The sequence below is a fragment of the Neophocaena asiaeorientalis genome, unplaced genomic scaffold (assembly GCF_003031525.2).
Source record: "Neophocaena asiaeorientalis asiaeorientalis breed wild unplaced genomic scaffold, Neophocaena_asiaeorientalis_V1.1 scaffold258, whole genome shotgun sequence".
Classification (NCBI taxonomy): domain Eukaryota; kingdom Metazoa; phylum Chordata; class Mammalia; order Artiodactyla; family Phocoenidae; genus Neophocaena; species Neophocaena asiaeorientalis.
In genome coordinates, this window is record NW_020172591.1 from 1049385 (window position 1) to 1061408 (window position 12024).

The 12024-nt window shown below is 40.8% G+C and overlaps 1 protein-coding gene across 1 annotated transcript in view; it reads left to right on the plus strand.

The window, feature by feature from the left end:
- CD28 (CD28 molecule) overlaps nt 1–12024 on the plus strand; it is a 32831-nt gene that overhangs the window by 9724 nt on the left and 11083 nt on the right. The window contains exons 2-3 of the mRNA XM_024738386.1: nt 10921–11274; nt 11526–11650. Of these exons, the coding sequence (XP_024594154.1) occupies nt 10921–11274; nt 11526–11650 (479 nt within the window). The remainder of the gene's footprint in view (nt 1–10920; nt 11275–11525; nt 11651–12024) is intronic.

Genomic DNA, 12024 nt, shown 5'->3' on the forward strand with positions numbered 1-12024 from the left:
TTGTCCATCCTTTCTATCCCAGCTGCTACCTCCACAGCTCAGGCCCTAGGAGCTCACACTCATGCTATTGGCTCAGCCTCCTGACTAGTCTCTGCCTCAGCCCTGCCCTCGCTCCAAGCAAATGCACCTGCCCCTCTGTGCTAATCTTGCCAAAGCGGTGCTTACCATCCCAGTCTCAGCTCAGGTGTTTTCAGTGTCTCCCATTGCCTTTCTAGTAAAACCCATGTGCCTTTTTCTTGGCATTATAAAGGTTCTCCATGATTGGTATCAGCCATCTTCACTTACTTCCCCCCCTATGTAAATGCTCAGCTTGTTTCCAATAAACACTTACACTAAAGGGCATTTCCTTTACCTTAGCCTGTCTAAATTTACTCCAAAGTTCATGGCCCAGTTAAAGGCCAGTCTGTACAGAAGCAGACTCATCTTGTCTGGAAACAAAGGGTCTTCCGTGTGACTGTCAGTGACCCTCTACAAGGCTCACACACCAAACCTGGTTTTGGAGTGTAGCTAATTGTGAACCTGCTTTAGGGTTTCTCCTAGAAGGAAGAGGCTGCCACTTCTTTTACATCTTCCCATCTCCCAAGAACCTAGTACTATAGACCCCATTATTTATTTGCTGACTGAATGCTTGACTTTGTCAAGGCAGAAATCAGAATACCAGGGGCTTCCCTGGTGGCGCAGTGATTGAGAGTCCGCCTGCTGATGCAGGGGACATGGGTTCGTGCCCCGGTCCGGGAAGATCCCACATGCCGCGGAGCGGCTGGGCCCGTACAGAACAATTTTCTGACACACTGAAATTTCTTTTCAGAAAGAATTCATTGATTGTATTGATAATTTTTCTCTCTCAATAATTAGTGCCTTAGGTCTAGGTGCTTGGATGGGACTTTTTGCTACTATCTGGCCTCTGAGTTACTTTCTGACAGTTGCCTGGAGCACAACAAGTTTTTAAAAGGCCAAGGATGATGGTCCTCTACATTACAGTGTCTGCCTGTCTGGAAACACAGATCGAGGCTGAAGGTGGTGCTTAGACTGGTGCTGGCCAATAGCAACTTCTATTTCTATTATCATCTGTAGTCGTATGTACTTGTTTGAACTAAGGTCTCTTTAGATTTTGTTTGAAAGTCACACTTGCTCTGGGTAAGAGTTAATGTGCTTGATAGAACTTGCTAGTTGTGTATATGCACTCTTGGGCAGGGCTGGTTGCTTGGCCTGTTTTTCCCTATAGAAGTCATTGCTTCTGTCGTGGTGGCCTCCTCTACACAACTCTCTTCTCCTTCTGATTCTGGAACCTCCTCCTCCCCTTGCCCCTTTAGATCTGAGCGTGGTTATAACTCTGCTGCTATGAGCTACAGGTTCTAGTACTATCCCCTGTGGTTCCAAACCACTGCCAAGAGTCTTTTTATAAATAAACCCACCTCCTCTCGCCCAGTTTCGAGTGTGCCATCTGTTTTCTGCTAAGATCCTGAATGAGACCATGTATACGTATATGGACCATGCATTTTCAAAGACTTTTTGTTTTTTTTGGAGAGGCTTTCCTTACATCTCTATTCCTTGTGAAAATAAGGAGAGTTTCAAGATGACAGTCAACAGAAAACTAGATGAAATGACCACAAAATTACTTTGAAAACATAACCTGCATTACCTTTTTTTTTCCCCCCATTTTGACATGGATTTCAGAGAGTCTGGAGCCATTCAAAGTTTGATAGCATTGTTTTTCTCTTTGTTTTCACTGAGGAGGATGGTGAAATATGCTGTAGTCTGAGTGTCTTGTGTTCCTCTTTCTTACATCTCTATGAATCCAAGCCACAAGCTAGAGTTACCAGAGCCACAGATGGTTGAGCATTCAAGTCCTCCCAGAAAGCACAGTTCGTCTTACAAGTTCCTGAGCCCAACACTGCGTTGACCTATGGTCAGCCTGCCCCTTATGGAGTCTGGAAAAGGAGGAAGTGGTCAGATGGCCATGTGCTGAAAGGTATCCTGGGCCTGAACAGGAAACGTGCTCAGAGGAAAGTTACGGTAACTTCACCAGCTCTGTGGTCAGGAAGGAGGTGTTCTGTGCCAGGGAAACCAGTGTCACCTTCACAATGTGCTCACAAACATCACAGGGTAAGATGGTTGGAAAGAGAAAGCTTCATTTTCTTTGGTTCCTGCTTAACATGCTAAACTCTGTTCAGTCAGAATTTTAAAAAGGAAGCAACGTGATTAGGATCTTTACAACCTGATTGTTAAACTGCAGAAGAAACTCTGATCATGGTGTGCAGAGATGGAACCCAACAAAGTTCTTAAGAGGTCAATGGACATTGACAACAAGGTCAAGAGGTCAAAGGACAATGACGTTGCTAAAGAAACATTTACTCTATCTTTTTTAGGGCTTCCTTAACTTTAGTTAAGGAATGCGGCCTTCAGTCTTGAGTGCTGCGTATTCCACTCTCTGGTTCACCAGCCTCTGTGTGCCATTTGATTTCTCTATGGTGCTGTGATAAGGAAAAGGAAAGATGGAATATCCTAAATTAATCATGACAAATAAATGTAATTCACAAAGGCCCTGAAGTTAAGGGTTTGCCCAATGAGGTTTAGATTGAAAGTGATTTTATGTATTGACTCATGTTTGTGTTCAAACTCTTTTGGACATGTGGGCAAGCTGAAATGGAATTGTAGCAATGGTGTAATTATTGCGTGTGGATCTGAAATAATTTATAAGAGGCATTTCATGGGACCATATTGTCTGTAGGCTTTATCTGGGATCCATCTATGACCTTCAGGAAGTCTCTGCAATTGTAAGCAAAACCTTTTGTGTAGAGGCAAAGCACGTTTGGTAACAGACTTTTTCTAAATACGAAAAAGTCAAGATTGACATGAAATCAAGTCAAACTTGCTGAATGTACAAAATTGGTTTTCTATTCATTCATGATTTAAAATATTACTCCTAGAATCATAAATAAATAATATCTTAGATCTTCCACAATTTCTGTGACCTTGTTTAGAAAGCCATTTACTTCTTTGGTTTTCAGTTGCCTCTTGTGTAAAATAAGGGATTGCCTGAGATCATCTCCAACTACCCATTTTGCGGGATGGTATTCCAGCAAAACGGGGTAGAAAATGAAATTTATCTTGGTCCTGTCCTCTTCCCACTCCATTTACTCCCCTGCTCAATGGTATTCTCCTCCTAAGTCTCACTTCTGTGCCATCCAACTATCAAGTCCAACTTTGAGAAGGTCTAGAAACAATCACCAAAATTGATTGAAATTTTGATGCAACCTGGCAGAGGGAAAAGAACACTAGATTAGAAGTCATGAGGCTTAAGCCAAGTCCTAAGGGTCATGTACTTGTCCTGTAACCTTGAGCAAGAATTAGACCTTTTTGACCTCAGTTTCCTCATCTATAAAATGGGCATAAAGATGACTGTCCTGCTTATTTATTTCACAGGTTAATGTAGAGTTTATATGAGATAAAATAGGAGAAAGCACTTTGTAGCCCTATGAATATAAACCATAGTTACTAATTTGTCAATGTATTTCCCACATTGCATTTTAGGCTTCACCTTATTTTGAAATCAAAGCATTAACTGAGCTGGTGGGGAGTGTCCTTTTAGGGTCAGGTGTTTGGAGCCACACCTTAGAGATGGTTATCCACTCCACCTGTGCAGAGAGTTGTTTATTATTATAGTAGTTGACCTATTTACCACAGGCAAAAAGGAAAAGTTTTGTTTTGTTTTGTTTTTGGTAACCAAGCTCCCTTCCCCCCTTTCTCATGGAAGCACAAGCAACTTTCAATTTTCCAGAAGTCAACTATATCACAAAATTCACAGATTATCTGTGGGAAATCTTTCAGCTCTCACTGCCTTGCTCATAGGTAGCAGATAAGTACCTTCTCACCTCCAATCTTACTCTTCATGTTGCCTGTTGTCAAGGAGGAGTTGTGAGGGAAAGAGGTTTGAGGTTACTGCTTCCTGTCTCCACACCTTTAGCTAGTTTAGCTGCTAGGAAAGGCTTTGAAAAGCAAAGCACTAAATTCATCATCAAAACAACTTGCCAGTTCAATTAGAGCCATGTCAATCGAGCCGATCTTGATACCAGAAGCGAATACAACTGATAGATTGACAACGTCTCTCTTTTAACCTAGTAGGTTTGACCTAGGCAGACCTTGCCTAACTAATCACAAGAGGGAAAACTGAATATTTACAGAGAAAGGGGTAGGTCTGCTAAGAAAAAAATTAACAAGAGAAGGATGCTTCCCACTCCTAGCACTAACGGGAAAGCAAAAAGGAATCAAACAGAAGCTAGTATGGGGAAGCTAAATATTTCTCTTATTTCTTCTTCTGAGTCTAGATATGTCCTTAAATTTTACAATATGTCCTTAAATCATTTAAGTACTGTAGATTCCCTGAAACTCAGAGAACCAAGATACATATCAAAGCCAAATGTCATTTGGTATTCTGGTTATTTGTCGCTTTCACTGATCCATGTTATTACTTTACTCTCGCAGAGTAAGGGGTATGCATTTTCACACATGCTCCATTTTTAAGAAAAAATGAGAGCAATCAGAATTACTGTTTCTATGGGAAGCCATAATGATCACAAATATTCAATATCACTTAGAGCAATTGATTATCTTTTCCTACCACCCAGAGTGAATTTCCTTCCCTTAGTGTCTCTCCAAAGCAGATGTGGATTTTGAAGTCCTATGAGATGGCTTCTCACTTAGGTTTCTCTAAATGACTGACATGAATCAAGGTGGAAGCAAGTACTATGAGGAGATACATGTTCAAAAACAAGAGGTTCTATCAGTCAAACTTGAATTCAAGTTGAACCCTCAGCTAGGAGGCTGTTGTCACACACTAGCACATATTAAGAGAACTATGGATACTTCAAGCATAGTACCTAATTTTAAAATGATCTGTGCTGACATAGAAGAGGGAGGAAAGTAAACCTTGACAGATAAATTGGACATCTCTTTTCCCTCAAATGACCATGTAACCAATATTTTTCAAGCTCTTTCCCAACAAAATATTAGTACAAAGGGTCACACAGGAAGTGACTTTTCCTTCCCTTGCTCAGCTGTTGGATAGGCCATGAACCAGGGAAATATTGAATAGGTAACAGCCAGCCTAGATCCTAGGACCTCAGATTGCTCTTCCCTAAGAAGTTTCTCACTTTGTAGTGCCGAGGGAGAATGGGCTCAGGAGAAATGTGATCCGTTTTAACAATGCTGAGGTTTGAATTTGGAGGCCCCATCATGAACAGAAGGGAAATCTATCTTCCAGTTATCTCATTATATCATGCTCTGTGAAGGAAAGCAGAGGAAGGCCACTGCTTCTCCCTCTTCTGAAAAACAGCAAACACTGACTAAGCTCCAGGGCGTCAACTATGTGCCCAGGAACCTTTGAGGTAATTTCCTTTTTCTTTGCAATGATCCCCTAGGCTGGAAGAATGTCTTCTTCACAGCCCAGATGTCCAAAGTTCACCTCAGTTTCTGAGCTGTCTGCTCCAGTCACGTAATGAATGAAGAAAAGACATAGGCAACAGGAAAACAGTGTTACTTACTGGTTGGTCTGTGTGGCCTGAGGACAGCATTTTTAACTGCCTCACTCATCACATCTAAACCCATGCTGAGTTCTGCTAACTTCAGTCTGGAAATATTTCTTGAGTTCATCCACCTCTTTCTAACCATAGTCCAGACCCTTATCACCTCTTGCCTATCTTGCCTTGACTATTACAATTGCATCCTAACTGGTCTCCACGTTTTCACTCTTGTTCTCTTCAAATTCACCTTCCACCTTTGTGCTAAAGGGATCTGTATAAAATGAAAAGTTGTACGTATGACTCTTCTGTTTAAAATCCTTCAAAAGGTCCTCGTTACCTGCAGGAGAGAGTCCAACCTATGAACTATGCTTACCTTGCCAGTCCTGTCTTTTACAACCCAGGTCCAGCAAATTCAGGTAGGTGTAATTCCCAACACCTGCCATACTCTTTCTTCCCTCCTCATCTGCTCTGCCTAGACCATTCTTTTTTTTTTCTCTTTGTCTTTATCTTCCCCACAGTCGCCTACCTCACCCCTGCCCCAACACACATTCTCCTACCTCCCCCGCACCCCATAACACAAAGACTCATCTTAGCTAGGATAACTTTTACTTCATAAAAACCTGTTGAATCAATGTGTGTATAATCCTTATAAGACTCAGGTCAGCAGTCACCTCCTCCAGAAATCCTTAGTTGGTTCCCCAGTTGCCCTCACAAACACTTGCAGATCACTCTGCCACTCTTTTTAAAGTTGCTGTCTGTTTTTGTATCTTTCTTCTCCCACCCGATTGTGAGCTGCCCAAGGATAGTCACTGAGCCCTGCTTACCTTTGGGAAATCAATTTCTCTCTCCCAGTGCCTCTTGGGACGGTGTCTCACCCTGAGTTATGCAAGAGGCACTAAGCAAACTACTGGAGTGTAGATGCTTGAGCTTCTCTGGCCCCCCTCCCTCTCCAGCTTGCTATGGGTGCTGGGAGAAGGAGGCCAAACTGAGCAACCGTCCAGGATTTCTCTTCAGCCTTACTCAGTTTCCTTGCCCATGCTTCCCCTCCCCGCTTTTTAAAAAATCCCTGCAAAGGAGTCCTATTCTCATCTTTTTTCTTACATCAGCTCTCAAAGGAAGATCAGGAAGAATTTGAATGCCCATTAGAACAGAATTCGAGTAATTAATAACAGAAACACACTTCTTGGAGTCCTCAATAGGCAGAAACACAGATACCTAAGCTGAAAAGGAACGCAGAAGTTGGCATTTCTTGCTGGGGTTGGCTCTTCCAATCAGAACCGGCCCAGTGATTCTTGCTCAGTAAGCACAGAAAAAGGCCAAGCAAGATACAACAAAACAGAAAATGAGTTGGATTTTCCTATCAAGACAGGCTGAACTTTCTAAGTCTTTACGTGTTTACTTTTCAGTGCTTTTAGAGAGTATTTGTTATAATGAATAATAAATGAAGCTAAAGTTGTTGTTGAGACAGATTTTGAATGAGGACTCAATGAGATGCTAGGCAGAGCTAGCTGCTGCTAAGAATGGTACAGTCTGATCACCATCTTTCACTTATTATTTAATGAGATGCTATTGTTTGCACAGTATCATGCAAAGAAGCATAACCCCTTGTCCTTGCTCAAAAGAGACTTGGAAACTAGGGGTGTAGAGGAAATACACACAAATCAAAAGTTAAACAAATGGAAGCCTATGAAACAAGAGGTGTTCAAAATGTAGAACAGAGAGTAATCATTTTGAGACCTGAGAAGGGAGAGACATTGTAGGCCGTGGAGTCGGTGAACAAAGTACAGAGAGATGAGTACTCACAGTGTGGCCCTAAGTGATCTGGCTAATGGGGAGGGTTTTGGTTCGAGGATATGAGATTGGAAATGCTAGTGGAAGCCTATGAATTGAGGATTAAAAGTGAGTCTCAACTGTTAAGCCACTGCTTCGCAAACTTGACTGCAAATTAGAATCTCTGAGAAACTTTAAAAATATTGACGTCTGGGTCCTACACCCAAAGATTCTGATTTAATTGGCCTGGCAATCAAGGGTTTTTAAAGTTTCCAGATGACTTTAATATGCTGTCAGCTTGAGAACTCTGTTAGGCTATAGTGGTTTTCAACCCTGACTGAATATTAGAATCAACCAGGGGAATTGTTAAACCAATGCCAAACGCGACATATAAAATAGGAGAAAATATTTGCAAATCACATATCTTGATAAGAAACTTGTATCACAAATATGTAAAGAACTCTGATAACTCAACACTAACAAGACAACCCAGGTAAGTGGGCAAATGATCTAAATAGACATTTCTCTAAAAAGGATATACAAATAGCTAATAAGTACATGAAAAAAATGCTCAAATCATTAGGGAAATGCAAATCAAACCACAATGAGATACCACTTCATAACTCTAGGATGTCTATAATAAAAAAGATGGACAACAACAAGTGTTGGCAAGGATGTGGAGAAATTGGAACCCTTATACACTGCTGGTGGGGCTGTAAAATGGTACAGTTGTTTTAGGAAGCAGTTTGACAGTTCCTTAACAAGTTAAATACAAGGTTACCATAATGACCCAGCAATGCCACTCCAGGTGTACACCCAAGAGAATCGAGAACATTCATCCACACAAAAACTTGTACATGAATATTCATAGCAGCATTATTCACAATAGCCAACAAGTGAAAGCAACTAATGAATGAAGAAACAAAATGTGGTATATCCATACAATGGGATATTATTTGGCCATGAAATGGAATGAAGTTCTGATACGTTTACAACATAGATGAACTTTGACAACATTCTGCTAAGTGAAAGAAGCTAGATACAAAAGGCAACAAAAAACTAAAAATAGAACTACCATATGACCCAGCAATCCCACTACTGGGCATATACCCTGAGAAAACCATAATTCTAAAAAAGTCATGTACCACAATGTTCATTGCAGCTCTATTTACAATAGCCAGGACATGGAAGCAACCTAAGTGTCCACCGACAGATGAATGGATAAAGAAGATGTGGCACATATATACAATGGAATATTACTCAGCCGTAAAAAGAAATGAAATTGAGTTATTTGTAGTGAGGTGGGTGGACCTAGAATCTGTCATACAGAGTGAAGTAAGTTAGAAAGAGAAAAACAAATACCGTATGCTAACACATATATATGGAATCTAAAAAAAAAAAAAAAGGTCATGAAGAACCTAGGGGCAGGATGGGAATAAAGACGCAGACCTATTAGAGAAAGGACTTGAGGACACAGGGAGGGGTAAGGGTAAGCTGGGACAAAGTGAGAGAGTGGCATGTACATATATACACTACCAAATGTAAAACCGATAGCTAGTGGGAAGCAGCCGCATAGCACAGGGAGATCAGCTTGGTGCTTTGTGACCACCTAGAAGGTTGGGATAGGAAGGGTGGGAGGGAGGGAGATGCAAGAGGGAGGGGATATGGGGATATATGTATATGTATAGCTGATTCACTTTGTTATAAAGCAGAAACTAGCACACCATTGTAAAGCAATTATACTCCAATGAAGATGTTAAAAAAAAAAAGGCAACATATTGATGATCCCATTTATATGAAATGTCCAGAATAGGCAAATCCATAGAGGTAGAAAATAGATTCGTGATTGCCAGGGGCTGGAAAAAAGAAGGAATGGGGAGGGGGCTGCTAATGGGTATGGGATTTCTTTTGGTGGGTAATGAAATATTCTGGAATCAGAGAGTGGCGATCCATTCACAGCTTTGTGAATGTAATAAAAAGCCACTGAACTTTTTTTTGTGGCCTCTCCCGTTGCGGAGCGCAGGCTCAGCGGCCATGGCGCACGGGCCCAGCCGCTCAGCGGCATGTGGGATCTTCCCGGACCCGGGCACAAACCTGCGTCACCTGCATCGGCAGGTGGACTCTCAACCACTGCGCCACCAGGGAAGCCCAAGCCACTGAACTTTTAAAGTTTACTTTAAAAGGGTGAACTTTAAAAAAAGGGTGAGCTTTATGGTACATGAATTATATCTTAATAAGTTGTTATAAAAAAAATGAAAAGAATGGATCCCTCTCTCCACCAGCATAGACCAGTTAAATCAGAATTTTTGGGAATGGGACCCAGGCACAGGTTCTTGATGTACAGCTAGCATTGAGAACTATGTAAAAGATGAAAAGCTCTTAGTGATTTAGTTCTATGCAGCTCCGTTTTCTCCAAAGCAAAAACAAAATACTTGAGTACATGGCTTCAAATCCAGGTTAAATTGTAAATTTCATTTTAATAGATGATTTGACCCTTTAGTATGGGTATGGGGGGTATTGCTTCAAATAACCCTTAAAAAAAAATGTGAACAGGCAGACAATTGTTAGTATACCTAAAAACAATAGCAAAAATGTTTTTTGTTTGTATTGAATTTTTAATCAAAGACACAAAGTGATTTATTGTTTTAAAGAAATTTTGGAGAGTGTTGGTTGCACAGTCGATTCTCAGTGCTTAAGTGGCCCATTGCTCAGGTGGTTGTAGTTTACTTGGGTTTCAGTCCTTGCTTTGCTCACCATCTGCTCAGTGATATTAGACAGATCATCCAATGTTTCTAGGCCTCACACAGTCACTACAGGAAAAGGGAATATATTGTCATGTGCTAGGGAATGGGGTATAGTGGGGAAAAAACAGGATAGAATAGATATGTTCTCTTCCATCATGCAGATTTCAGGTTCTTTGCTTTAAAAGTGAAGAGATTGAACTAGGTGGTCTCCAGATTCTTGGATCGTTTACTAGGATAGCATAAAGGTAGAAGATGGGCTAGAGAAAGAACTCTTGTGGGCCTCTTGGGCCTCTTCCATCTTCTGTGATTTAAAGAAACAAAAATGCAAACTTCCTGACAAGGCTGTTTTCAGAATTTGCTATGGAGGATAAATTAAATTCTTTGGATTACATTTTTCTTACCTCTTTATCCTACTCTTGGAACAGCCAATAAAAGAAGTCAGAATGTTTCAAAACATTTAAATTCCTTCACAAAAGGCTGAATCACAACTTAAAATACAAATCTATTTGTTTATGTCAGGTGTTAAAAGCCATTTCCAAGTAAAACACTCAATTAGAAAATTAATTGAGCATGATTAACATGTTAGGAACCTCAGCACAGATTCAAAAATTCCAAATGCATAGCTGTGATGTTCAATGCCAACAGAAGGCCACGTTCTGCCTTCCAAGTGAAAACATGCTCCACTGTTCCATTCAAAGGAGGATGAAAATGATATCAAAATGTAAACTCTCAGGATAACTATCTTCCAAAGAGCTCCTGCGTCTTCATCTGCCAAGAGAAATCCTTTGCTGGAGATCTGTTTATTTTGTTAACTAATATAACTTGACTTCAGAAAAAAAGTCCTTATATTCTTGTTCTAAGCAAATGATTTTTTCCCCATCCAGAAAACAAGATTTTGGTGAATCAGTCGCCCATGCTTGTGGTAAACAACAATGAGGTCAACCTCAGCTGCAAGTATACCTACAACCTCTTCTCGAAGGAGTTCCGGGCATCCCTTTATAAGGGAGTAGATAGTGCTGTGGAGGTCTGTGCTGTGAATGGAAATCACTCCAAGTCACTTCAGTCTACAAATAAGGAATTCAACTGCACTGTGAACTTGGGCAACGAAACAGTGACATTCTACCTCCAGGATTTGTACGTTAACCAAACGGATATTTATTTCTGCAAAATCGAGGTTCTGTATCCTCCTCCTTACATAGACAATGAGAAGAGTAATGGGACCATTATCCATGTGAAAGGTAACGCACGGCTCGACCAGTGTCCACTCTCAAGTAGTGGTTTTCAACTGCAGTCTTGAAAACTAGGTCATGATCAGCGGTGGGGTTGGCTAACTCCCAAAGAGGACAGACCAACGAGGAAGTCTACACCTCTTAAGCCAGTGATATTTTGCATATTTTGATTCCTCTCACATTCTCCTCTAGGAAGAAGGAAGGAAATGTACCCAAGTGACATTCCCATATCATTTAATCTAATCTATTCTATTTTTCAGAGAAACATCTTTGTCCAGCTCCCCGGTCTCCTGAGTCCTCTAAGCCATTTTGGGCACTTGTGGTGGTAAACGGAGTCCTAGCTTTCTATAGCTTGCTAGCAACAGTGGCTCTTTCTAACTGCTGGGTAAGAGAAACAGCATTGTTTGCATGTAACTTTTCTACTGCATATGCAATTGGACATATTCAAGAATTTTGCCTATGTGGCTTATTTTCTGTTGAACATGTGATTATTTTCTTTTTCCCTGCTAGGTTTCAGTAGGTTCTCTTTTAGCCTATCCAACTTCATCTGAGATAAAAATCTGATTAGGTGGCCAAGCAGAGTAAGAAGCTAAACAGGTAAATAAGTGTGGGAGATAAATTAGGGTAGAAAATTACCTTTCTTCTCCCCACTTTGCAATGTCATTTGACATATAAAATAGCTCTAATATATACATATGTATAAAAATCTAAGCGACTTGGGAATCTAAGAAACTGAAGCCAATGAATAACTTTGGTTCG